General features: G+C 54.7%; 1 protein-coding gene across 1 annotated transcript; it reads left to right on the top strand.

The window, feature by feature from the left end:
* Positions 1 to 17,789: 17,789 nt before the first annotated feature.
* CHST6 (carbohydrate sulfotransferase 6) lies at positions 17,790 to 19,053 on the top strand. Its single transcript, XM_056136698.1, has one exon. The coding sequence runs from the start codon at positions 17,809 to 17,811 to the stop codon at positions 18,988 to 18,990; it is 1,182 nt and encodes a 393-aa protein (XP_055992673.1). The 5' UTR covers positions 17,790 to 17,808; the 3' UTR covers positions 18,991 to 19,053.
* The last annotated feature ends 8,202 nt before the right edge of the window (positions 19,054 to 27,255 follow it).

The raw sequence follows: 27,255 nt of genomic DNA, 5'->3' as shown, positions 1-27,255 counted from the left end.
TCCAGGATGTTCCGGAACCGAGTCCCTGGACACGTGTGACAGACAAAGGACGGTTCTCAGTTACTCTCTACAAACCCCCTCTCTACAAGTCCCCCTGCTGGGAGCAAGGACTGGGGGTTCCTACAGGGCTGTCACCTGACCACTTCTCTGCCTGAGACTGAAATTTCAGGAGCAAACATCTTGGAGAGATTCCCACCTCTAGTCGAGCAGGACTTTCTCCTGGAAGAGAAAGAGAAACACACACACACACACACACACACACACACACACGTAAATGGATCACATGTTCACTCCTGACATCTCAATTCCTTCTGACTTTATTTCTAGGAGTGAGGGGCCTCCTGGGGAGGATGAGGAAGCCCCGCTCAGGAGCAGGCATGTACAGGGGCAAGGGCAGCTCACGGCCCTCAGACTGTCAGCAGCTCAGCTGATGGCCCCTTTATCATGCCCAGCTGTGGCTGGCTGGGCACCCTGCCCGCCGCTCTCTGCCCGTCCGCCCGACGGGGGCCGAAGTCAGCAGTGCTGTCTGCTTGCCCAAGGCCACGGCCGTGGGGATTCAGGGTTGGAACAGCGCATCTTTCTCCCTGGTCCTCCTGCCCCAGCAGCCTGGATGCTCGCCCCTCTGCCCCGTCCCTGAGAAGGCCACAGAGGAGTCTTTGTTGACCTCGGCACCCACTGCAGGCTTATCTGCAGGGCCAGCCGGCCTCCTGGGCATCATGCTTCCCTGGACGCAAGGCAACCCTCAGATGGGAGAGCTTGTGTCTGGGAGGACATGTCTGCTATGTTCATGCCTCATGCCCACCCTCAGCGTGTGCCTCAGTTTACCTTGGAGGAAACATTATTTCCAAAATACCCTTTTTTTTTCCCCCCTGTGGGATGGGGACGCCTGGTGGTGTGCAGGGCTTATCCTAGCTCTGTTCTCAGGGTTCACTCCTGGAGGTTCTTGCAGAACCATATGGAGTTCCAGGGATTGATCCAGGGTTGATCACCTGCAAGGCAAGAGTCTTAACCCATGTACTATCTCTCCAACACAAAAGTACCTTTCATTTGCGGGGGGCGTGGCTGAGAGGGAAACCACACCTATTGGTGCTCAGGGCTCATTCCTGGCTCTGCACTCAGAAATTACTCCTGGCAGTGCTCTGGGGACCATATGGGATGCCGGGAATTGAACCCGGATCAGCTGTATGCAAGGCAAGTGCCCTACCTGCTGTACTATTTCTCTGCCCCCTCCCCCAACCAGGTACCTTTTTTTCCAGGTTGACTGAGAGTTTTGCAAACAGCTGTTCCAAAGCACTCCAGCACACTCACCCTTTGCCCTCTCTTTTCATGTTTAGGGCCTCTCATAGGCAAGAGTTCGTTGTTGTTTTTTTTTTCCTTGAGATTAAAAGGAAAAATAGTTTCTGGTTTAAATTACAAGAAGGTAATGAGATCCAGAAAGACGGATAAAAGTGTCTATTAACATAGCCTTACATTTTATGACATGATTTTCATGCAAAAGTTGTCTAAAGAACCAATGTATGTTTTAGCTTTCTCATTAAAATGCTCAAGGTGGAAGGTTGCTTTGGCCTCTTCGGGGAGGTTTGGACAGAGAACGGGGAGCGCCGAGGTGTGCACTTACCCGGCTTACTCATCTGCAGCCCGGCTCTGCCAGCTCTGTCCAGAGACCGGGAGCTTTTGTTAGCTCTTTGGCAAAAGTCCCGGGTCCAAGCCCAAATAAATGAGTATTTGGTGGACTCCACGGGTCATGTGGAAACCAGGGACTGGAAAATTACAACTGCTTCAAGTGAATATCAAGTTATTTGCAGGTTAGATGTTGGTTACTTCTGAACTGGAATCGCTAAGTGTAGTTGAGGAGAGAAAGGTGGGAAAATGTGTGTGTGTGTGTGTGTGTGTGTGTGCACGCTTGCTCTGGGGGCCACACCCAGTGGTACGTGTGTGGAGTGGGGGGTGGAGGGTATGGACAGTGTGGTACCCTGGATTGAACCTGCATGAAGGCGTTTGCTGCAGCCCACAGAGGATTGGCTGAGCTGTAGCCCACAGGTAAACAGGTCGACAGTTTGACAGATCGGCGGGGGAGGTAGCCAGATGATTGCTTTCTCTTTGGATCAGGTGAGGTCCCTCAAGCCTGCTAAAATCCCAGCTTCAAGGTTTTGCCTGCAGGTCTCCGTGGTTTGTGTTAATTAAACACAGTCAAGCTCAAGCTGCCTCAGCCTGGGAACCCGTGGGGTCCACGTGCCGGTAACAGTTCCCCGCTGCTGCTTTCTCTTCATGGTCATGCTTTTTAAATATTTTGATTTTTCGGTATTGCAATGCTCAGGGTTACTCCTGACTCTGCACTCAGGAATTACTCCTGGCAGTGTTTGAAGGATCTTATGGGATACCAGGGATTGAACCCAGGTCAGCCACATACAAGGCTGTCTTACCCCCTGTACTATTATTATTCTGGCCCTGTTCATGCTTTTTAACATTCTGGGATGGGGGGAGGGGGGTGTGCTCAGGGATCCTGGCTTGAAGGGACCAAATGGGGTGGCAGCGATTGAACCTGGGTCAACTGCAAGAGCCCTACCCAATATATTACATCTTTGGCCCCTTTGTGTTGTGTGTGTGTGTGTGTGTTTAAGTTCTGTTTCTTTTATTAGGGAAACCGCGATTACAGAAACCTAGAGAAAATTAGCCTCACCAGAAGTGCCCGCTGTGGGTGTGCCAGTACACATCTTTCTAATCTTTTATGTTGTTTGGTAACCTCCCCCACCCCCATCATAAGCAACACGCCTATAAACCTTGAGTATAAATACTGGTTGCTGTTTTTATTTCCTTAAGATAACTCTTAGAAAATAATTATTAAATCAGATAGCTTACATCCATTCTCAGGGCTTCTCCTTCGCCTTGCCCATGGGCCCGGGAAAGAATGCGCCCTTTATGCGCGCAGACGGCGGCTTCTTCCCCAGCCGGCAGGGACTGCGGGAGGTCAGAGCTCCATCCTTGTCCCGGGCCAGAGAGGACGCTCCATCCGATGTTCTGCGTCTCTGCCCTGGGGATCAAGCCTGGCACACCGGGTGGAACAGCCCTGGCGCTGCGGGCGGCCCCAGGGGGGACCTGGCCTGGGCCTGGGAAACGGTTTTAAGTTCCTTCGCTTCCCGAGGATGGCCCAGAGCGAAGACGCACCAGAAGATTCCGTTCCCCTCACAAGGGCCTTTTGTGCGCCCTGGACGTCCCTCCCCCACCCGGGGCCCGGAGGGGGAGCCCTCATTCTCGGTGCACCGGCTCGAGGGGAGGGCCGGCTCTGCGAGCGCCCCTGCACCTCCTGGGCCAAACGGTGCCCCTCCGGCAGCCCCGCGCCCCAGCTGGGCGCCCCCCGCCCACATCCCGGTGATGCCCAGGCGCGGCCCCCCGCTCGCGGTGGGGAGGGTGGCGGGAGTCCGCCCGGGTCCAACCGGCTCCCTCCTTCCTCCCCCGCCGCTCCCCCGCGCCCGGGCCCGCGGCCACGTCTGAAAGCGCCTCATTGTGCGCGCGCCGGCCCCGCAGATGCCGCCAATCCCGGGCGCCCGTCACTAGCCGCCGAGCGCCGGGGACCCCCGAGCGCGCACGGACCGGGCGCCGAGGCTTCGGGTAGGTGGGCGCGCGCTCTCCACCCGGGACCCCCGGGGGCGCAGGGTCGGGCCGGGCAGGGCGTCTCGGGGCGCGCAGGGACGGGGGTGCAGGCTGGCCAAGGCTCTGCTGGCCGCACACTGGCGCTCCAAGGGGTCTGACGCTCCGCTGGAAAGTTCTCCGAGAGCTGTTTGCGCGGATCCTGGGAGGAAAGGCCGCTCGGCGAGGGAGCCCAGACGCAGGTCGCGGGCTGGAGAGACAGGGGCGGCGGGGAGAGCGCTGGCCACGCGCGCGGGGCGCCGCGGGTTCGACCCCCGGCCGTCCAGAACGCCCCTCCCCAGCACCAGCACCGCCGGAGCTGACTGAGCGCAGGTGTCAGCCCCGGAGCATCGCCGGCTGTGACCGAGAAAGCAAAAAGAAAAACCAGAAAGACTTGGTAGGGCTGTGTGTGAGCTGGTAGCCAGGGGCTGCATGTGAAGGACACCCCCGGGCTTCAGCAGCGGTGCCCCCAGATGCGATGCCACCTCCCTGTTCCATCAGAGGCGTGAGCGCAGAGCTGGGGGGTCTGGGGACGGGTCGGGCTGAAGTGGGTGCTATTACCTTAGCCCAGATCGGGCCGGGGGCGCACGCAGAGCCCCTCGCCTGTAGCAGGCGTCCCGACCCCCGCTGCGCCCGCCCGCCTTTCTCTGCAAGCCTAAGCGAGCCTAGTCTCGTGTGGACGTGACTTGTGCATGCTCGGGCTTGCGACACCCCGTGTCTCAGGTACTGCGGACACCTGAAGCCAGTGGTCCCCGGCTCCTCCCATGAGACAGGCTTCCCTGCCAGCCACAGACCTGCTGCTTTGCATGTGGGACTCCCTGGGTCCAACTCTGGCACAGAAGGGGAAAAAAAAAAAAACCTTAAAGGGACTTGAAACTGGTCAAGGGGCCAGTTTCAATTCTGGTGCAAGGTCCTCCTCTCAAGCAGAGCCTACCCAGTTTCCGGAAGATTTCAGAATACAAGTATTCCGGATATTGCTAATAGCATTAAAGTAATTTCTCAATATCACCTAATGCTCAGCTCAAATTAAAATTTCTCTGATTACCACAAAGATAACTCCTTGCACTTGTTCAAATCAGAATGACAAGTCCATATGTCGTATTTGGCTGTTGGGTGTTCTGAGTGGTTCATCCGCTTGGTTTGGTCAGCTTTTGGGTCACACCCAGCAATGCTCAGGGGTCACTCCTGGCTCTGTACTCTGGAATTACTCCTGACAGTGCTCCGGGGCCTATATGGGATGCCAGGGGTCAAATCCAGGTCAGCCATATGCAAAGGCAAACACCCTCCTGCCGTCCTATTGCTCAGGCCTGGAGTATTTCTGAGGAGGTTCCTTCCTAGGAACTGAAACAGTGGGTTAGGCGCTGGACTTTCACACGGACAACCTGGACTCTATCCCCCGCAACACCAAGTCTCCTGAGCACCACTGAGTGTGGCGCCCAAACGAAAATAATAATCACGGTCCCTGTCCTCCCGTTGTTCATTGATTTGCTCGAGCGGGCCCAGTAACGTCTCCATCATGAGACTTGTTGTTACTGTGTTTGGCATAGCGAATACGTCACGAGGAGCTTGCCAGGCTCTGCCGTGCGGGCGAGATACTCTCGGTAGCTTGCCGGGCTCTCCAAGAGGGGCAGAAAAATTGAACCCGGGTCGGTCAGGTCGGCTGTGTGCAAGGCAACTGCCCTACCGCTGTGCTATCACTCCAGCTCCACCCCTCAAAAAAAAATAATAATAATAAGCCCTTTCTGGTCCAGGGATGGAGCTCAGTGATAAAGCACTTGCTTTGCATTTGTGATTCCCTGGGTTCAATCCCTGGCACAGAAAACAAATTAAAGGAACCCAGAGAGATAGAGCAAGAAACTAGTTTTAACTCTGGTACAAGGGATCTCCAAGCTGAGTTAGTAGTAATCGCTGAGCACCAGGGGATATGACCCCATAACCAAAAAGAAATTATCTTTCGGAAAAAAGTCTTTCTTTTCTTAGTCATTGACTTGTGGATTTATTTTGATTTTCTTTTTCAATTTTAGTCTTTTTTTTTTTTGGAGGTGGGGGTAGCATCAACCGGTGGTCCTCAGAGCTTACCCCTGGCCCTGCACTCTGAGATCACTCCTGGGGGCTGAGACCATGTAAGATGACAGAGATCAAACCCATGTTGGTCACATACAAGGTGAGCAAGTGCAGAGCCAGGAGTGACCCCTGAGCATCGCTGGGTGTGGCCCAAGAAGCAAAAAAAAAAAAAAAAAACCTTGCTTGGCATGCGTCGGACCCAGATTCAATCTTTGAGTCCCACTAGGAGTGATCCTTAAGCGCAGAGCTCAGAGTAAGCCCTGAGCACCCCCTGGGAGACCCCCAAACAGGTACAGACACAAACACACCCAGAGAACATTCCAGAGGGCTGGGGGCACACACAGGGAAACACAGGAACATGCTCCAGACACTCTCCGGTCCTTCTCCCGTCATGTGTGTGAGTCTGCAAAGCTAGGTGGGGAGGTACCCCCTCTTCTGGGCCCTCCAGCTGCCGTGCAGTGGGCTGTGAGGGCCTGGGGCTGCATCCACGTCAGCGTCTCTGCTCCGAAATGCCCAGGGCGGCCCTGAGCCAGGAGTCCCGGGCTCCTCGCCCCGAGAAATGTGATTTCTTTCCCAGAGACCTTGGGGGCAGTGGTGGCCTCCAACCTCCTCACCCCTGGCTGCTGTCCTGCCGCTGCTGGCCAGGATGGATGAGAAGCTGCCCATGTGGCAGACACGCCCGTTGGCCCAGGGACGCCTGAGCACCTTCTCTAGGGGAGGAGGGAGTCTTGCTCCAGGTCTGTGCCCTTCTTTCCCCGGCCAGCGGGGTCCTGGAGCCGCTGACCACTGCACCAGGCCAACCCCACCTCTGCCTCCTCTACCCGGTGCGCAGAATTGGATTCACCATTCCCAGGGAATTAGAAGTCAGATTAGGCTGCCTGGAAAATGTAGCAAAGATGCTCACAGGAGACAAGAATGGTCTCATCAGGCAGGCCACGGCAACACCACCAGGCAACGGTGCCATCCTTCTCAGTTCCTTTCTAGGCACCGTTGTGACTCTTCCCACTTCCTGGTCATTGTACTGGTTTGTGTTTGGGGGCCATGGTAGGGTTCAGGGGCTACTCCTGGTCAGTGCTTGGGGTCACTCCAGGTGGAGCTCCGGGAAGCCACGTGAGGTGCGGGCCACACCCTGGCTTTGCTCCTTTGCAGGCTGCACCTGCTATCCAGCCCTTCTGGAGACTGCCTGAGACAGAATTCCTGCATCTGGAAAGTTCCCCCTCTGGAAGCCCCATTCGCTAGCTCCCAGTGCCTCCACACTGTGGGGCAGGGAACGGCGTGGGTGCTGCAGCTGGCAGTCTCGGGTCTGCCCTGTGCGACCCTGTCCCACCAGCTGAGTACCCCCCCGCCCTGCCCCAGTTCCCCCACTCCTCAAGGGGTAGAAACTGAGAGATCAGCCACGGGAGTGCATAAACCAGTTTTTCTTCCTTTTGGGGGCCACACTAGATGGTACCCAGGGGCTATTCCTGGATCAGTGTTCAGGCCCCTGCCAATGCTCAGGGTCCCATAAGTAGTCGTTGGGGGTCAGCAGGCACCTTCACCCCTGCACTCTCTGGCAGGTCAGCAGGCACCTTCACCCCTGCACTCTCTGGCCGGCCACTGCACCAGTGCTTCTGTGGCCAGGCTACAGGGCTCTGGGGAGTGGAATGATGCTTGACCTGTGTCGAACCTTTTGAGAAGTGACCCACTGAGGTCCCCTCTGCAGTACTGCCTTTGCTGACTGTCACGGGTGCCGGGGGTCTGTTTCTCCCCATTCTCACTAGCATTTGTTATTCTCACTAATACTTGATCTGTTCATTTGGGGGCCACTGCCAGTGGTGCTGCGGGGGTGGGGGGGAACTACTCCATGCTCTATGCTCAAGGCTGCCTGGGGGGAGTATGTGGTGCCGGGGGTCCATCTCAGGACCCCCATATGTGAAGGGAGCAAGCTCGCAGCCTGCTGTGAACAGGAAGCGGATTTCAGGGAATTTGGGCTTGTGCTTCCTGAGGACTACACTGTGAAAGCATTTTTCCATGTCCTTTTTGGCCATTTGTATATCTTCTTCCTATTTTTTCTAATTTGATTTTATTTTTATAAAGGTGTTCACAATAACTTATTATATTCAATATTCCAACACCAATTTCTCCAGTACTGTACCTTCCCACCACCATATTGTGATTTTTTTTCCCCACCGCTTTCCCAAAGCCTGCTACCAAAGCAGGACTAAATAATTTATTTTGTATTGCTTGTTATGAATGAAGCTGCTAAAAATGATCCCAAAAAGTTTCATTAGAGGAAACTGAAGATTGTTGTATCTCACCATGGAACCATTAAGCCCTTGTATAAGAGGTAAGAGATTACAGGGCTGGAGAAATAGCACAGCAGGTAGGGCATTTGCCTTGCACGCGGCCAACCCGGGTTTGATTCCCAGCATCCCATATGGTCCCCAAGCACCGCCAGGAGTAATTCCTGAGTGCATGAGCCAGGAGTAACCCCTCTGCATCGCCGGGTGTGACCCAAAAAGAGAAAAAAAAGATGAGATTACTAACATGTTACAGATTGAACTTTGTGTGCATAGCGATAGCACAGTAGGTAAGGCATTTTTGCCTTGCACGCGGCCAACCAGGTCAGACCAGGTTCAATTCCTCTGCCCCTCTCGGAGAGCCTGGCAAGCTACCGAGAGTATCTCGCATGCATGGCAAAGCCTGGCAAGCTCCCCATGACCTATTCGATATGCCAAACACAGTAACAAGTCTCACAATGTTACTGGGCTCACTCGAGCAAATCGATGAACAATGGGAGGACAGTGCTACAGATGTATATGTATATATGTGGGCTAGAGCTATAGTACAGCGGGTAGGGCATTTGCCTTACATGCAGCCGACAAAGCAGACCCAAGCATCCCTCTTGGAGAGCCCGGCAAGCTACCGAGAGTATCTCGCCCACACGGCAAAGCCTGGCAAGCTACCCGTGACGTATTCGATATGCCAAACACAATAACAAGTCCCACAATGTTACTGGGCCCGCTTGAGCAAATCGATAAACAACAGGAGGACAGTGACAGTACATATATGTATCATCATGGTGTCACGGTCCTCCCGTTGTTCATCGATTTGCTCAAGCAGGCCCAGTAATGTCTCCATCGTGAGACTTGTTGTTACTGTGTTTGGCATACTGACTACATCATGGGTAGCTTGCCAGGCTTTGCCGTGAAGGCGAGATTCTCTCAGTAGCTTGCCGGGTTCTCCGAGAGGGGGGGAGGAATCGAACCTGGCTCAGCCGAGCCAGCTGTGCACAAGGCAAACGTTCTACCACTGTGCTATTGCTCCTGCCTATATATATATATTTTTTAATTAATTAATTATTTTTTTACTCAAGATTGGTTGCCTTCTACTTCGCACCCAATCAAATGCAGTGTGCTACTCTTGGTGTGTCAGGGACATAGGGTATCAGATGTTGCTCCAGGAATTCTAAAATTTTAAGTAGAGTGATACAGCTGGAGTTAATATTTTAACTGGATGGTGACTTTGGGGTCCGGAGGCCTCTCTCACCTTGTTACTCTTTTCTGAGATTTATTCGTGAGTCTCTGGCTCATGGCCGTCAATGAGCTGATATGGCGTCAGAGGCAGTTTGTGGGTGACTGCCAGGGTCCTGGAAGAGCAGGGAGATGGGGGGTGTATATCTTCCCTAGAGAAATGCGATCACCTCTTTTGTCTTTTGGTTTGGGACCACACCTGGCAGTCCTCAACTCCTGGGGACCAGGTGTTTCTGAGCACTGAGCCCGGGCCTCTTAAATGCACAACATGTGTTCCAGTCCTTTGAGTTAGCTCTCTATCCCCTAAGCTGTTGTTTTCCAGACCCCCTGATGGCAAAGCCCTGCCCTCAACCCTCTGAGCTATCTCCCCAGTCTGCCTGCTACCTCGTGTATTTGTAACCCAGTTCGTATCATGCATAGTGGACATCACTGGTATGTGTATATATTTTATGATTTGTGCCAGAAGATAACACACAAAAACTCCTGTGGAGCTGAGCACTCCAAGGGCTGGGAGACGACTCAAAGGCTGGAAGTGCATGCTTTGCATGTGGAAGCCCAGGATCTGATCCTTGGTACCACATGTTCCTCTAAGCACCTCTCTCCCCAGAGGAAGAAGAGAACAGCTCTAAACTTAGGCTGCTAGGGTTCAACGCTGAGTCACTGATGGTGGTGAATAGCCTTCAGGCAAGGCCCTGAGCTCTCCTTTTGTTTGTTGTTGTTTGCTCTTGTTTTGTTTGGTGTTTGTTGTTGTTTTGGACCACACCAAGTGATGCTCAGGGTTACTTCTGGCCCTACGCTCAGCATTTACTCCTGATGGGCTCGGAGGACCATATGGGATGTCAGGGATTGAACCTGGTCAGCTTCATGCAAGGCAAACACCCTCCCCATTGTACTCTCGCTCTGACCCCCCCACCCCCACCCCTAGCTTTTTTTTTAAATTTCTATTAGTGGAACACCATGAGGTACAGTTTTCACTGTCACTGTCCTCCCGTTGTTCATCGATTTGCTCAAGCTGACCCAGTAACGTCTCCATTGGAGACTTTGTTGTTACTGTGTTTGGCATATCGAATACGTCACGGGGAGCTTGCCAGGCTCTGCCGTGTGGGCGAGATACTCTCAGTAGCTTGCCGGGCCCTCCGAGAGGGGCGGAGGAATCGAACTCGGGTCGGCCATGTTGGCTGCGTGCAAGGCAAACACCCTACCATTGTAGCCTTACAAATTTTTGTGCTTGGGTTTCAGTTATATAATGATCGAGTACCCATCCCTCCACCAGTGCCCATTCTCCACCACCAGTAATCCCAGTATCCCTCCCACCCACCCCCATCCCCCCATCCCACCCTGCCTCTGTGGCAGGCCATTCCCCCCTTGTTCTCTCTCTCCTTTTGGGTGCTTGGTTTGCAAAAGAGGCATTGAGTGGCAATCATGTTCGGTCTATAGTCTACTTTCAGCATGTATCTCCCATCCTGGGAGGATGCTCCCAACACCATTTATTTGGTGCTCCCTTCTCTGTCTGAGCTGCCCTTACCCCTAGAGTGTGACCAGCCCCTAGCTTTTTCAGCCTCAGTTTCCTTCCCTATAAGTCAGGGACAGGCTTCAGATTCTTTTCCTGGGTCGTTGTGAGGCTTAAACTGGAGCTGGGTCAGGAATATCAGGCCCGCAGGACTGTAATGCCCCAGCGGTCACGTGGTCTGGCCTAGTGCATGATGGGACAGATGTGTATATAGTTCAATGTCTTCCCATAACATGTCTGTGTATTATATGGCCCTTTATTATATACAAAGGATGGCAAATCTGGTGACCCTTGGCAGAAGAGGGTTCCTCTGCCCTGCCGTAGAGGACGGGGTGAGGGCTGGTACAGAGGAAACCCTTGAAGGCCGCATTCCTGGTGCCCGAGTCCGCCCCCTGCCTAAACTCTGCCCTTCCACCGCCTCCTCATTCCTTCCCGCCTGCCCTGCTTCATTCACCTTATTTTCTGTTTTCCTTTCTCTCTTCCTCTTTTCTCTCCTTTCCTTTCTTCCTTTTCAGCCTCCCCAGCCCCGTGGATGCCTTGGGCTCCCTTCGAGCTGGCTTGCCCCTAGGAGGGACCCCTCCTGGGAAATCCATTTTCTCCAACCTTTGGGATTTCTCCAAGAATGAGCTGGCCTCTGGATGCTGCCAAAGGGAGACCAATGTGTGCCAGGGATTTGTGTCTGGTGTTAGATTTCGCTCCCTTAGATTTTCTGCCAGGCCGGGAGAGGCTGCTGACAGCATGTGCTGGGAAGTCAAGGGCCAACAGAGCTGGGTTCCTGGCAGGCACTGCCCGTAGAGCCCGGCTGCCAGGCTCCAGCTCAGCCCGGCCATGGAAAACCATCCCCACCCCCCACCTCCACTCCAACATTCTCCCATCGACAGATCAGGCAGACTAGCAGCTCCTTCCTTCACTGCCGGCTGGGGGATGGTTTGGGTTTGGGGCCACACCTGGCAATGCTCGGGGCTTACTCCTGGCTCTGCACTCAGGAGTCACTCTTGGCAGGGCTGGGGGAGGAGGGGATCACAGGTGGTGCCAGAGATGGACCGAGAGTCAGTCAGCCGAGAGTCAGCCACCCAGCAAGTCAATCAGTGTGAAACCCTGTCCCCGCCAGGGCCCACGGCGCTCTCCTGAACTCAGGACAAGGAGTAAGCAGGGATGTTGGGAGGCTAGTGCTTCTGTTTGGGGGGCCACAGCTGGCAGTGCTCAGGGACTACTCCCTGGTCTGTGCTCAGAGGTCGCTCCTGGTGGTGCTGGGGGGAGACCATGCAGTGTGTGGCACGGACAGGGAAGCCAGGCAATAGACGCGTGTGCCCCCCACTCAGATCGGGTGCTGGTGAGTGAGCCTCACCTGCTGTCTGTGTGGGCAAGGGCTGCTTCCTCAGGAGGCATATCCTCTGCAGACGGGACCCTGGGGATGGAATGCATGCGACGACCCTCACCAGCAGCCCCGTACAGCGCTGAGGCCCTACGGGATGCCGGGGTTGGGGCCAGCAGGCACTGGCACGATCCACACAGCCAGAAGGGGTACAGGTGCCATGTGGGGTGAACTGGTGCTTTGAGGATCTGGAGAAGGGGCTATGCTGGGCTCTGGGCACAGGGCCAGGCCTGTGCTGTGCAGGAGAAGGGGGGGCACGCGCTCGTTGGGTTCCTGGCATCTGAAGTAGGGGGGCTGCATGGGAGGCCTGGGGAGTGGGGAGGAAGGAGCAGGTGGGAGGTTCTGGGCAGTGGGGTGGGGGGGCAGGGTTCTAGCACAGCATGGCCACCGGCCCTTCGGAACCTTGCAGGAGGGGCCAATTCCCCGGACCATTGGGTTCTTTGAGCATCTTGCGAGACCAGTGTCCTTCAGGCCCCCGGCGGGCTGTTGATTCCGTCTGCTCCTGCGTGCGGCACATCCCGGATCAACCCTCTAGCTCTCCCTTGTTCCTTTTCCATCTTTCATCTGTCACTTAGCTTTTCAAGGGGGGGGGACAGAGGCTCCAAAACAGTACTCAGGGGTCCAGAGGCCACTCCCAGTGATACTCAGCCCAGGGCCAGAGAGACAGCGTGGTGGGGAAGCCTGTCACTGCAGAGAGTCCTACGAGCACTGCCAGGAGCAAGCCTGAGCACCACAGGTATGGTCTGAAAACCAAAACGCAAACCAGCGAGTTCAGGGTTGGGTCCGAGGATTCCGAACAGAGCCGGGGTCCGGGGTGCCAGGTGGTCTAAGGTGGAACCCACGGCCCTCTCAGCCCTTAGTGTGGCTTCCAGCCTTTCTACTCCAATGTTAGTCTTCATTCCAGGGGGTCTTCCAGCGATGCTCAGGGGTTACTCCTGGTGGTGCTCAGTGGAACCATACAGTGCCAGGCATTGAACTGGCATCAGCCACATGTAGGCCAGTGCCCCGGGCCCTGTCCTCGCTCTCTGGCCCTGGCTGTCTTTCATGTGGTGTCGGGTATGAAACCTGGGACCGCCCTCCCACAGAACTGCAGCCCCAGACTGGCAAAAGCAGAATTTTTATTTGTTTATTGATTTGGTTTGGGGGCCACACCCAGCAGTGCTTAGGGCTTACAGCTGGCTCTGTGATCAGGGATCACTCTTGGCAGTGCTCAGGGGACCCTATGCCAGGGAAGGATGTGTGCAAGGCAAGCGCCCTACCCACTGTACTATCTCTCTGGACCCAGAAGTAGAAATTTGAATGACATTAGGACAAAAACTCCAGTGACAAGGGAAAGAGACAGCCCTGTGAGGTGGTCCTGGGTGTCAGGAGAGGAGGGGGCACTTCCTTTTTTGTTGTTTTTGGGCCAAACCTGGCAATTCTCAGAGGTTAGTCCTGGCTCTGAACTCAGGGGTTACTCCTGGTGGTGCTCAGGGGACCATGTGGGGTGCTGGGGATTGAATCCAGGTTGACCGCGCGCAGGGCAAATGCCCTACCCACCAGGCTATCTCTCCGACCCTGGAACTTCTTATTTCTTCTGTGGCCTGCTTAACTCCCACCCTTCTCCCGGGATTATTTTCACCATCACCATAAAACACGGAGTGGACACAGGCATGTTTGTGGAGGGGATAGAAGAGTCTGTCCATCTTCCCTGGAGCACCAGGGGATGGGCCCTTTCTAACTTCCATAAACAGAACATGAGCCTGGGATGCCCTGAGCTGTCCTATTAGAATCCCACCTCGGTGTACAAACTTCCCTGGAGGTTCTCAGGTGCCCTCTGAGCACTGACCCGTATGGCTCACACTGTTAGAGCAGATATCACAGGAGACACCCCCCCCAAAAAAGAGAAATAAATAAAGAGTACAAAAAGCGGTGTTATAACTGGGTTCTGTGTTTCCCGTTTTCAGAGAGACCAGTTTCATAAATGAGAATGCAAAAGCAAAGGAACTTTATCGCTAGCTCGAGCTAGGGTCCAAGCCTCATTCAATGCTGTGGAGTCTCGACAAGGACCCCGACTCTAGTTCCAGGGAACATGATATGGCATATTGTTACATATACAACGTTGGCAGTTTTCCCAAGAATTGCGATGAAGCAGTCACAAGTCTGTGAGCTAATTGGTTGTGCCCACCTGCTGTGCCCAGAGATACCCTACTTATTATAGGACTGGTGAGAGACATCTAGGGAATTTCCAGCTTCAGCCAAGGACAGTCTCGGGGAATTCTTTGGGGGGGGAGGGGACAAAAAATTAGGCCCACTGCTTGTTTTGCTTAAGTGCAGCCTGTCATGGTGCCTGTGAGGTTCTTTCTTGGCCTCACAGCGGAATGACTTGAGAGAAGGGGACAGGCCTTCACCATCAGGGGGGTTCTTTGGACAAAGGTTCGGAGAACCGGGCCTGGTGTCTGGTACTTGTTTGAAACCCGCTGCCCTGCCCTGTTACTGCCCAGGTCTTCCTCTGCGCCCCAAAGCCCCCATCCAAGGCACAAGAATCAATTCATGACTGCGAAGATTGGGGGCACCTGCAGGTCTGAGCTCTGGGTCCTCTAATTGGGAAGACTCCTCCAAAGGAAGTCTCTTTCTCCCTCTCCCCCTCCTCCTCTCTCCTTCCCTCTCTCTCTTTCTGTCTCTCCCCCTCCCTATCTCTTTTTCCTTTCTCCCTCCCTCTCTCTCTCTCTTTCTGTCTCTCCCCATCTCCCTCCCTGTCCCCCTCCCCCCCAGCTCTGGACTTGCTTTCTGTGTGAGATTAAGGATGCCTCTGGCTTCCTGGAACATAAAACAAAGAGCCTGACCCAGAGGTCAGGGATGGGCTGACCAGGGCAGCAGGGTTGGGGCCAAACCTCAGGGTCCATCACTGCTGGGATGGCCCGGAGCAGCCTGTGACCCCAGCATCTGGAACTCCTGGCTTGGGGGTTCTGGCTGCCTGGCTGAAGCTCCAGGTCCTGGTGCTCTGCCCAGAGAGTGAGTGAGTGTGTGTGTGTGTGTATATATGTATGTGTATGTGGGGGGGGGATTATGTAGGACCCCTGCCATGTGACCTGTGAGCCTAATGGAACAGGTCTGCGACTCGACTCATGACCGACTCGACTCGACTCATCACACCTGTGAGTTGGAGCCCCCCACTTCTCCTGCGGCCTGTGGTTTGGGCCGCACCCCTGTCTTCTGGAGGGGTAGTCACTTTCCTTGTTTCTAGCTTGACCAGGGGTGAGTGTGGGTTCTGGGAACCAGCAGTGAAGCCAGCAGTGACAGAGCTTGGGGACCCTCCAGCCACTCCTGGAGACCCCCCCAAAAAGCGGGAGAAGCGGAGGGAGGTGAGATCGGCTCAGTTCGGACCCCACCTGGTGCCCACAGAGCTGTGCCCAGGGGGATTTGCAGGGAACAAACACTGTGAAAGTGGGGAGGCAGCTGCCAGATCCAACGCCCCTTCCAGAACAGGGCCCCTCAGGAGCACCAGCACCAAGAGCAGGAAACTCAGGCCGGGTAGGGTGGAGGTCAGCGCCCGTCCTCTCTGCCACACACACAGATGCTTTTCTGGTGGGTTTCCCCAGAGCCTCGCACACCCAACGCAGGTGCTCTTGCGCTAAGGGGCTGTCACGTGGGTCCAGTGGCGCCAGTGTCCCCCAGAGTCACAGCCTGACCAAGCTGCAGGCTACCAACAGGTTACACCAGCTGCGCCGAGGAGTGTGTTGTTGGGGATCAAACACCCTGAGCCCATCTCCCTACCCCACATACTTTTTGGTTTGTTCCAGCCCCATCAGCCATCAGGCAATGCTTAGGGGCTACTGAGTACTCCAAGGGTCACATCAGTGCTTGGGGGACCCTGCTGTGCCACCAGGGACTGAACCTGGCGTGTAGAGCATGTGCTCAGGCCCTTCGAGCCAGTGTGGCCCCTGTGAGACAATCTTAAGATGCACTGAAGATGCTGTTATTTGGGGAGGGGTGAGGAGAGGGTGGAGTGTGTGTGTCAGTGCATGGAGACCAATGCCAGATTCCAGGAATAGTTGACCTTGGGGTATCAACTGGGTGAACCCTCCAAGACTCCCCTGTCCACTTCAGCAGGGCCAGACCTTCCTCAGCCCTGTCCCCCCTGCCTGCAGCTTCATTGCTCACCACAGCACCCCTGGGTTAATCCCTAGCGCTGAAAGTGTCCTGCAAGTCCCACCTGGAGTGACTCCAGCCCAGAGCACCAAGTTAGGGACTGCCCTAAATCCAAGCAAAAAAAAAAAAAAACCCAGTCTGTGAGGGGAATCGTTCTTGGGGTTCACAGAGCAGAAATGGGAAGTAGGGAAGCCAAGCCTTCCTAGAGGACTTTGGAGGGGCGGGCACGGCTCCAAGGTGGCCCTCTCTGGTGCCTGCCAGCATCCAGAGCAGTGTGCTCAACTAGGAAAAGCTCTTGGCAGTGACCACACCTCCATCCCCTGCTGGGCACTCTCTGAACTGCCCGGGACGGTCTCCTCTGCTCCCATACTAGGCCCCGTGGCCAGCCCTGAACTCGTGGATTTGTGACCCTGACAGGCAGCCTAGGCAGCAGCAAGTAGGCAGGCAGAGTGGCTGGCAGCACCCCCTCTCTCCTTCACCCTCCGCATCCTCTCCTCCCTTTGGAAAGATGTGCCTTCCCGAAAGCTCTAGCTGCTGTTTTGAAAAAAAAAAAAAACCCAGAGTGAGTCTTGACAGACCAAGTCCTCAGTTATGGGGACAGGCAATGCTCCCCCAAAACGTGCCCTCACCTCAGCACACCAGGGCTAGGATTAGCCCCTCTGCCAATGGTGAACCGGATCACCGAGAGAGAGTTGTGCTGGGCCAAAGATCACAAGCTCGGAAGCTCCCAGGCTGAGACTCAACCTGCCAGAGTCTGGTGCGATCTTACACCATTCCAGCCCCTCATCGAGCTGTTTCACTCAATGACTAAAGATTCCCCCACTTCAAAGTAATTATTCTGCAAATGATAGAAATTAAATTTTTGTTTTGTTTTTGAACTTCACGTAGCAGTGCTCAAGGCTTACTCCTGGCTCTGTGCTCAGGGACCACTCTTATGGGAGCTGGGGGACCATATAGGGTGCCCAGAATCAAACCGGGTAAGTCCCATGCAAGGCAAACTCCGTACCCACTGTTCTACCTGGCCCAGAATTCTGTTTTTAAAATATTTCAGGCTGGAGTGATAGTATAGCAGATAAGACACATGTCTTGCATGGGACCTGCCCAGTTTGATTGAGGGCAGCTCATATGGTTCCCCTGACCTGCCAAGAGTAAGCCCTGAGCACAGACCCAGGAGTAAGCCCTGACTGAGCACAAACCAAACAAAACAAAAATATTTCCCACGCCCAGACGAGTTAGAACACGTGCTTTTTTGCACTCCAGAGGCTGGGATCTAGTCTGCACATGATCCAGCAGCGTCACAGAGAGTGACCTCTGGGCACCAAGACAGAAGTAGCCTTCGAGTACCACCAGGTGTGACCCCCAAACAAAGGAAAATGCAAAACCATTCTCCTTGGGTAAATGTCGCTGAAAACCACGGGCCACCGCCGGCCTTGGCATCACACCCCAAGAGTGCGGCTCAGACGTTATCTTTGTCGAAGGCCCCAGGAGGTGGGATCTGGGGTCTGCCCCCGCCAGGGCCGGGTGGGCTGAGCCCGCGGGCGCTGACGGGTTGCGCTCTCGTCCCCCAGGCCCCCGCCACTGACGACGGCATGTGGCTGCCGCGCGTGTCCAGCACGGCGGTGACGGCGCTCCTGCTGGCGCAGACGGGCCTCCTGCTCTTCCTGGTGTCGCAGCCGCGCTCCCCCGTGCCCGTGGGCGGCCCGCGTCGCGTGCACGTGCTGGTGCTGTCGTCGTGGCGCTCGGGCTCGTCGTTCGTGGGCCAGCTCTTCAGCCAGCACCCCGACGTCTTCTACCTGATGGAGCCCGCGTGGCACGTGTGGGCCACCCTGCCGCAGGGCAGCGCGCCCGCGCTGCACATGGCCGTGCGCGACCTGGTGCGCTCCGTGTTCCTGTGCGACCTGGACGTGTTCGACGCCTACCTGCCGTGGCGCCGCAACCTGTCGGACCTGTTCCAGTGGGCCGTGAGCCGCGCGCTGTGCTCGCCGCCCGCCTGCAACGCCTTCCCGCGGGGGGCCCTGAGCAGCGAGGCCGTGTGCAAGCCGCTGTGCGCGCGGCAGCCGTTCGGCGGGGCGCAGGCCGCCTGCCGCTCCTACAGCCACGTGGTGCTCAAGGAGGTGCGATTCTTCAACCTGCAGGTGCTCTACCCGCTGCTCAGCGACCCCGCGCTCAACCTGCGCATCGTGCACCTGGTGCGCGACCCCCGCGCCGTGCTGCGCTCCCGCGAGCAGACGGCCAAGGCGCTGGCGCGCGACAACGGCATCGTGCTGGGCACCAACGGCACGTGGGTGGAGGCCGACCCGGGCCTGCGCGTGGTGCGCGAGGTGTGCCGCAGCCACGTGCGCATCGCCGAGGCGGCCACGCACAAGCCGCCGCCCTTCCTGCGCGGCCGCTACCGCCTGGTGCGCTTCGAGGACCTGGCGCGGGCCCCGCTGCCCGAGATCCGGGCGCTCTACGCCTTCGCCGGCCTCAGCCTCACGCCGCAGCTCGAGACCTGGATCGACAACATCACGCACGGCGCGGGGCCCGGCGCGCGCCACGACGCCTTCAAGACCACGTCCCGGGACGCGCTCAACGTCTCGCAGGCCTGGCGCCACGCGCTGCCCTTCGCCAAGATCCGCCGCGTGCAGGAACTGTGCGCCGGGGCGCTGCAGCTGCTGGGCTACCGGCCTGTGTTCTCCGAGGAGGAGCAGCGCAACCTCGCCCTGGACCTGCTGGTTCCCCGGGGCCCCAGCAGTTTCAGCTGGGCGTCCTCCACCGACCCCGGGCCCTAGCGAGGTCCTGGGGGTCCTCCGGGCTCGCCTGGCCCGGGAACTTGGTGTATGGTAGGGCGGGGAGGGAGCTGGGATTCCCGGGGTGCGGGTCACTCCTGGAGGGGCCTGGAGGGAGGGGACCCCCAACGGGGGCGGGTTGGGGCTCAAGGCCCCGGCCCAGGCGCCTTGTTCCGTTTTTTGACCTTGATCTGAGCCCTCTTGCCTCTTTCCTCCAAAAGTTTTTTGCGTTTCCTCTGATGTGGGCCCACATCTCCAGGAGCATCGCACTCAGATCTCCGCTTCTGGGCGTGGAGAAGGCCTTGGGGGACAGCATCTGCTCACCGGTGCTCTTTCCTCTCACTGGTTCCTCGAGAGCGGGGGCCCAGCCTGGCCTGGGGCTCCAGAGCCCCCGAATCTGCACCTCCCCGTCAAAGCTGCTTGCATTTACACCCACTCGTATCTTCATCAAGAAATTGGACAGCACCCTCGGGAGATGGTACAAGGGCTAGAGCGTGTGTTTAGCAGTGCTCCGCGTGTGTGCGGCCAGGGTTTGATCCCCAGCACCTCTTGGGGGGAAAAATTAAGCCAGACAATGGGGGTGGGGGTGTGCATGTCGCTCTGCGCGGGTGCCTCATGTCCTGGGTGAGATTCCCCTCCCACCCTTCCCCAAATCAAACCAAATGCCTTCTATCTTGTGCTCCCCCCCCCCCATTGGCTTCTCGCCACCACCACCCCCTCCCAGGAAGCTCCACCCACCTGCATACCTGCCCAGGTAGGGCGAACTACGATGTGTCCACAGCAAATATCCTTCTCTACGAATAAACATGATCTTTTGCCTAGGCGGCACAGCCAAGAGTAGGGCAAGAGAATGCAATGCGCTGGGTGCATACTTTGCGCTGGGGGAGGCCTGGGTTGGATTCCCAGCATGGCACGGACTCCTGAGCACTGCTGGGTGTGGTCCCCAAACAAAAAAACAAGAGCTTACAGCCTGTAGAGTTTGACAAGTAAAAACAAGCAAAGGGGCTTGTCTAGGTCACCGGATGAAGAGGGTTTGGGCTTGGGTCACAGAGGGAGTATTGGGCTTCTAGAAAGGGCTTGTGCCTTGGGCATTTAAAGAGTTTGATTTTCCCACTAATTTGCTTTACAAAGAAAGAGAAAGCGGGAGGGGGGGGATAGAGGCAGCTACAGGATAAGGAAATGGGGAGCTCTGGGTGAAATTGATCTGCCTCCTGGACAGCAAGCCTGCAAGCCAGATGGAGGCCGAGGTTAGCAGCCCCTGCGTGTTTGGGGAAGAGTGTAACTGGATCAGGCTCCCCAGGAGTGCTCAGAGGAAAGGCCCAGCGGGGAGGCTCTGTCTTGCCTTGGTCCCTGCCCTCTGAGCCCCTGGAGGGCGCACAGAGTTTTGGCTGTTGGCCAGGTGGTGTACCCGCACCAGGTCGCTGAGGCGAGTAGGGACTGGCGTAGGTCTCCAGAACGGCTTGTGCCAGTTACTGGGACGCTGGAGCAGCGCCCCCTAGCGCTCAGTCGTTAGGAGGGATGGGCGGGGGTCTTCGCCAGTGGGGGGGCGCCAGCTCGCTGGGACCTGCACCTGGACCAAGGCGGGCTCCCTGGCATGTTTCACTGCTGTTCTTGCAGGAAGTGAAAGAAGAGGAATGTGCTGCAGCTTCCAGCCCATCACACCTCCATCTGGGGGCCAGGAAGCTGGCTCCAAGGGATGGAACGTGTGTATGCAGGGGCCTGGATCTCATCTCTGATAACACATGGTTCTCCAAGCACTGAGCCAGGAGTCCCCCTCTGAGCAACGACATGGTGTGGTCCCCAAGCCCGAAACAAAAACACAAACATCCTGGATCCATGAATGGGAATTCTGTGGCTACACAAGGGGCCCTGGACGAGCACTCGAACTCGCTCCTGTGTCTTGGTCACTTAGGTGCTCACAAGTAAACTAAATTGGGACAAGCCAGCTCATTGCCCAGATCACAAAGTGAATCTCGGGGTGTCGGGGAGCAGGGCTGGCACTGGGCCGCAAACCGTCAAGAAGGCTGAGCAGGCACCAGGGGCTGAGAACCAGGAGATGCAGATCTCTCCAGGGCTTCAGGAAACCGTTCCCAAGGAGTCTCAGCTCAGACTCATTGTGGCATACCCCCTGCAAGTCTTCTCTGCTGGGGTGGGTCACAGGCTGTGTTGATGGCCATGACACTCAACTCCATATCTCACCCAACTCCAAAGGGGCCAGGTTGGGGCTACTGGTTCCCACCTTTGCTCCTGAGTCCTTTGGGTTCCAGGCAGGCATTGGGCCAACTCAGGTCAGGTTTCAGGACAAAAGCAAAACCTGACGGTGGCCTGAAGCTGGGCCCTGTGGCCTGGTGGATGGCTTGAGCCGGCTCAGGGAGAATCCCACCTGTCTGAAGCTGGTCCCACGTACCTCTTCACGCTCTGAAGGTGTGACCAGGTCAGGAAAGCCCTGACTCTAGGGTCTCCTAACTCTGAAATGGGGGCAGAGTTAACAGGTTGGATGGTGGATGACTGTATTCATGGTCCCACTGAAAAGCGGGCATAGTCCTCGCTCTTGTAGGGTGAATGGATTCCAAAAAATCTGCCCCACAGATATACAGGCAGCCATGGCTGTGAGCTGTGCGATAGGAAACAGACAGAGGGACAGGGCGATCTCCTTGTGTATGGAGAATCAGGGAAACCGCTGGTTTGAGTAAACGAGGGCTAGATCAGAGATAATCAGGCACTAATGAGGAACAAGGGCATCAGGGCAGAGAGGTAGCACAGCGGGGTGGGTGCTTCCCTAGCATGCGGCAGACCCGGGTTCAGTCCCACATGGTCCCCCAAGCACTGCCAGGAGTGAGTGCTGAGCAGTACTAGATGTGGCTCAACATCAGAAGGAGGAAGAAGAAGAACAAGAGGCTGGGGCGGGGGCTCGCTTTAGACTCCCCGTGGCTGTTCTTGGGAGAAGCTGCCCTGACTAGGAAGGGAAAGCCTCCTCGGAACATAGGGTCTGGCATGGGAGACGCCCCCAGGCAGTGACTGAGTTTGCCGTACCATTCCTAGAACTGCTGGTCAGACTTAAAGGGGCACTGAAGACCCCGGAGGTAGCACAGTGGGCAAGCCACTTGCCTCGCGTGCAGCTGATCTGCGTTTCATCCCTGGCACCCGGTATGGTCCCCGAGCCCTGCCAGGAAGAATCCCTGGGCACAGAGCCAGGAATCAGTCCTGAACACCTCCGAGTATAGCCCCCACACAAAACAAAAATAAAGGTGCACAGGGGCTGGATTGATAGCAGAGCGGATATGGCATTTGCCTTGCATGCGGCCGACCCGTATTCGATTCCCAGCATCCCGTATGGTTCCCTGAGCAGGGCCAGGAATAATTCCTGAGTGCATGAACCAGGAGTAATCCCTGTGCATTGCTGGGTGTGATCCAAAACAGAAAATAAAGGTTCACAAAATAAATTATGCTCAAAGAAAAGTACTGACTTAGACTGGCAAAGTGCTCAGAATGCCCTTGCCCCTTCTGTGACTGGGCACCCCCACCCTGCATGGGCTAAAGCATCAGTATCACTCCCCACCCTGAAGGGGTATTGGGTGGACACACACACACACACACACACACACACACACGCTCTCAAACCTCAAAGAACATGAAAGAAATTAGAACATGAATTAGAACATGAAATGAAGAAACCCAATCTGATAAGGCTACATAAGTATATAAGTATGAAAACATAAGTATGTTTTCAACTTTAGGACATTCTGAAAAGGCCAAACTATGTTTTGTTTGGTGGCCATATCTAGCAGTGCTCAGGGGTGTCACTCCTGTTTGGGGGACCATGTGGTGACAGGGCTCAAACCTAGACCTCCTGCATGCAAAGCCTGTTGTATTCTCTCTTCAGCCCAAAACAAAATACAAAGTGGAAAGATGACTGGTTGCCAGAGGCAGGTCACAGGCCAGAGTAGCGGGTTGCAGGTTTGCAGGTCAGGCAATACAAAGTCACAGTGACATGTGTTTGTACAAAGCGTGCCACTCTGAGTCACCGCTGCGGGCTCTGGGTGACTGATGCAGGAGACGGTTGCCTCCTCGTGGGTAAAAATGTAAAGAACCTTTCTGAGGCAGGATGCTGAGAATGGAAGGGGCAGGGGTTTCCTACCTCCTCTATTTTAAGTTTGAAATTTCTCCAAAAAATAAAGTCTTTTAAAAAATCAAGAAAAGAGCTGGCAAGATGCTCCAAGAGCTGGTGTATGTGGGGGTCCCGAGTTCCATCCCACACAAAGCATGATACCCAGACACTATTCCCCAACAGTGACCCCCAAAATTACAACAGGGCCTGGGAGGTAGCTCAAAGGGCTGGAGCATACGCCTTGTATACAGGACACCTGGGTTTGATCCCTATCCTCGGAGCAGGGCTGGGAGTGACCCTGAGCACTGAGCCAGGAGTAGCATCTCTCCTCCAGTGCTGCCAAGATGATCTAAAAATAAAGGAAACTTCTTAATAACCTCAGGGGGATGTGAGATGCTGCAGACACAGACTGATTAACTGGCCACCAGAGCCTGAGGACTTTACATTTCCCTCACTGGCCAGGTCCTCCAGCCAACTGATCTGGTTTGCCCTGCAGTTCTTGTGCCATCCACTTCTTCCCACCTTCATTCATTCAACAAACATGGTGGATTGAGCACCAACGAAGCACCAGGCAATTTTAGATCCAGGAAATGCTGTGGAAAGTTTTGCCCTTTCAGAACTCTCATTCTGGTGGTGAGTAGACATGATTTATCCATTTCATAAAGAATTATATAGGAAATTAGAAAGGTCAAAGGGCAAAACTAGGGACAGATCATAGAGGTGAGGAATGTAGGGGTGTGGGGGTTGTCAGGGAACGTGTCATTGAGAAAGTGGCATTAGAACAGTCATTTTTGGGGGGGCCTATGGACATACTTGATGGTGCTCAGGGGTTGTGCTCTGGTGGTGCTATGGTAAAGGGGACTTGAACCCAGGCCTCCTGTATGCAAAGCAAGTTGAGCCTGTCCAGCCGTCTCTTCAGCCCTGAGCGAAGTCTTAAAGGAGGTGAGGGCGGTAATTATGGGGTGAGCGCCTTAGGAGAAGTTTGTGGAGGAGGAGACATGTGAAACAGCAATCGTGGAAAAGAACATGTCTCTGGCACATTGGAAGAACCGTCAGTGCAGTGGCCCCCAGCAGAGTTGGGAGCTGAGACAGACGGTGAGAGCAAGGCCGTGACATCAGATAGGGCCGGATAGGTCTTGCTGAGGACTCAGCCTTGGCATGAACTTGGGGTCACTTGCTCTAGCCCGCTTCTTCATTGAATGCTTAAGAATAAGCATGTTGGGAATGAGAGGTAGTTTTTTCTCTCACATTGCAAACCATACCGTAATCTTATTCACCCATTCTTGTGGATGGACCCTTGGTAGGTTTTAGGTTACTTGCAGTTAAAGTGCTGATGGGAACGATCTTGGAACGTCTCCTGCTACACTTTACAGGTTATTCACGGGTGGGGGGGGGGGGGTAAAATTGCTGGTGCTTGCATACCTTCATTTAACACTTTTCCCAAGATGGTAATGTCTTTTTTTTAAATTTAGTTTTTATTTTTATTTTAATGAATCACTGTGAGATACAGTGAAAGACTTACAAACTTGCATGATTAGGTTTTGGTCACACAATGTTCGAGTACCCACCCTCCACCTGTGCTCATTCTCCATCACCGATGTTTCCAGTATCCCTCCCGCCCCCCTCCCCTTCCCCTCCACCTCTGTGGCAAGCACATTTCCTCTTACTCTCTCTCTACTTCTCAGTGTTATGGTTTGCAATACAGGTACTAAGCAGTCATCATGTTTGGTCCATAGTCTACTTTCAGCACACATCTAGATGGTAATATCTTTTAAACATCTCAATACCTGTTGCTTTGGAACCTCACCAGTGCCTGGCATTCTCAGACTTCAAGCTTTTAGGCCATGGGGTGATTGGAAAATGATGTGTTATTGTGATTTCATTTTGTATTTCATGAATGAACATAAGACATTCTCGTACTTTTATTGGCCATTTGTATTTTCTCTTTTGTGAAGTATGTATTCTGGTCATTTATCTCTTGTTTTCTTATTGGTTTCTAGTTGTGCTTTATGTATTCTAGATACTACTCCTTTATGACTTATATGTATAGCAAATACCTTCTCCAAGTTTGTAGTTTATCTTTTTGCTTTGTTAACTCTTGAATGGCACACATTCCTAATTTAAACTGGAGAAATGTACCAATCCTTTTCTTTATGATCTTTTTTTTGTATCTAGTTTGAGGTCCTCTTTACTAACCTGAGACTATTGAGAATGTCCACTCTTGTTTTATAAAAGCTCTATAGCTCTGTATCTCACTATACGTGAAACAAGTTGAGAGAGGGACATATTTTTAAAATAACAATAAACTAGTTTTTGCTTGACTTATATTTGCTTCATAATTTTCTTGCATGTTTGTGGTTTTATGACTCATTTTTGTATTGACTTTAATCGATTTTCCCTCAATGAGAAAATAAATAACTACCTTCTTTATCCTGTCATGAATGTTTGGCTTTCCAGGGGTTTGAGCGATGGTACAGCAGATAGGGCGTTTGCTTTGCATGTGGCCAACCCTAGTTATATCCCCAGTACCCTCATATGGTTCCCTGAGCCTTCCAGGAGTGATCCCTGAGCATAGAATCAAGAGTAAGCCCTAAGCACAGTCAGGTGTGTCCAAAAACCAAACAAACAAACAAAAAATTGATTAACTTTTGTACTTCTGGGGCCCAAAAAGATAGTACAGCAGGTAAGATGCTTGCCTTGCATAGAGCCAACCTGGATTCTATCCCAAACACCCATGTAGTACCCAGGCTCTGTCAGGAGTGATCACTGAGTACAGAGCCAGGAGTAATCCCTGAGCATCAGCAGCTATGACCCTCCACAAACTGAAAAAAATTTTTTTGCTTTTTTGGGTCACACCCGGTGATGCACAGGGGTTACTCCTGGCTCTGCACTCAGGAATCAATCCTGGTGGTGCTCAGGGGACCATATGGGATGGTGTCGAACATGGGTTGCCGCGTGCAAGGCAAACGCCCTCCACGCTGTGCTAATCGCTCCAGCCCCCGAAAAAATTTTTTTCAGACGTCCTAACCATTTTCTCTATAGTATGAGACCAATTTCATTATTCTTCCTGAGGACACTTTTCAAAAACAACCATTTCTTGCATTGCATATCTTTATTTTCTTTAATTTTTTTATCTTTCTGTTATTACTCAAGCTTCATCGGCGCAAATACTTAGCTTTCTCAGAAAGCACACCTGAAACATACCTTTGTGGGGTGCCAGGGATGCATCCTCGGACCTCACCGGTGCAAAGCATGCGCTGGGACCTGGAGGTCCTCCCAGCGATTCTTAGTTCAGCCAAGAGCCTTGGAATGTGACGCTACCTGGGATCACCCCCTTGCTCTGCTGATGCTGCGTGGTCACGTGGGTCACGTTGGGGTGGCCCAGGTGGTGCGGGGGTGGAGCAGGCAGCCTGCGGGCAAGGCAAGCGCCTTATCCCTATGTCCTTCTCTCCAGCCCATGACTTTCTTACTTACCTCCTAGGGGGCAGGGGTACCTAAGTGATGCTCAGGAGGTCTAGGGGACCCGCTGGTCGTTCTCCGCTGACTATGCTCAGGGTTCAATGCAAGGGCCAGTGATGTCAGGATACCCTGGCGGTGCTGCTGGCCTTGGAGCTGGGTGATGCTCCATTCCTGCCTCTGATCAAAGACCAGGGGACTGGAGCAATAGCACAGCGGGTAGGGCGTTTGCCTTGCACGCGGCTGAACCCGGGTTCGATTCACAGCATCCCATATTCTCATATGGTCCCCCCCTGAGCACCGCCAGGAGTAATTCCTGAGTGCAGAGCCAGGAATAACCTCTGTGCATCGCCGGGTGTGACCCAAAGAGAAAAAGAGAGAGCAGGTAAGAGAGAGAGAGAGAGACAGAGACAGAGACAGAGAGACAGAGAGAGACAGAGAGACAGAGAGACAGAGACCAGTAGTCGGGGGAGCGCATGCAGTTCCAGCGCTGTCTTCCAGGTGGCGCTGCAGAGAAGCGCCCACGGACACAGAAGAGCGAGTGGGCCCCACTAGGCGGCGCAGCGCGTGGGAGCCGGGCCTCGGCGGGCCTTACGCAACGTCGGGGGCGGCCGCGGCCGTCGCCCCGCCCCCTGCCCGCCGCGGCGCCCCGCGATTGGCCGGGGGAGCCGTCACTTGGCAGCGGCGTCGGGGTGGGAGGAAGA

The sequence above is a fragment of the Sorex fumeus genome, unplaced genomic scaffold, assembly GCF_029834395.1.
Source record: "Sorex fumeus unplaced genomic scaffold, SorFum_2.1 ptg000122l, whole genome shotgun sequence".
Taxonomy (NCBI): Eukaryota; Metazoa; Chordata; class Mammalia; order Eulipotyphla; family Soricidae; genus Sorex; species Sorex fumeus.
Note: the sequence above shows the minus strand (reverse complement) of the source record. Positions and strands in the feature narration are given on the sequence as shown.

Coding starts and splice junctions, on each gene's coding strand:
- CHST6 (XM_056136698.1), top strand. CDS start 17,809: ATGTGGCTGCCGCGCGTGTCCAGCACGGCGGTGACGGCGCTCCTGCTG.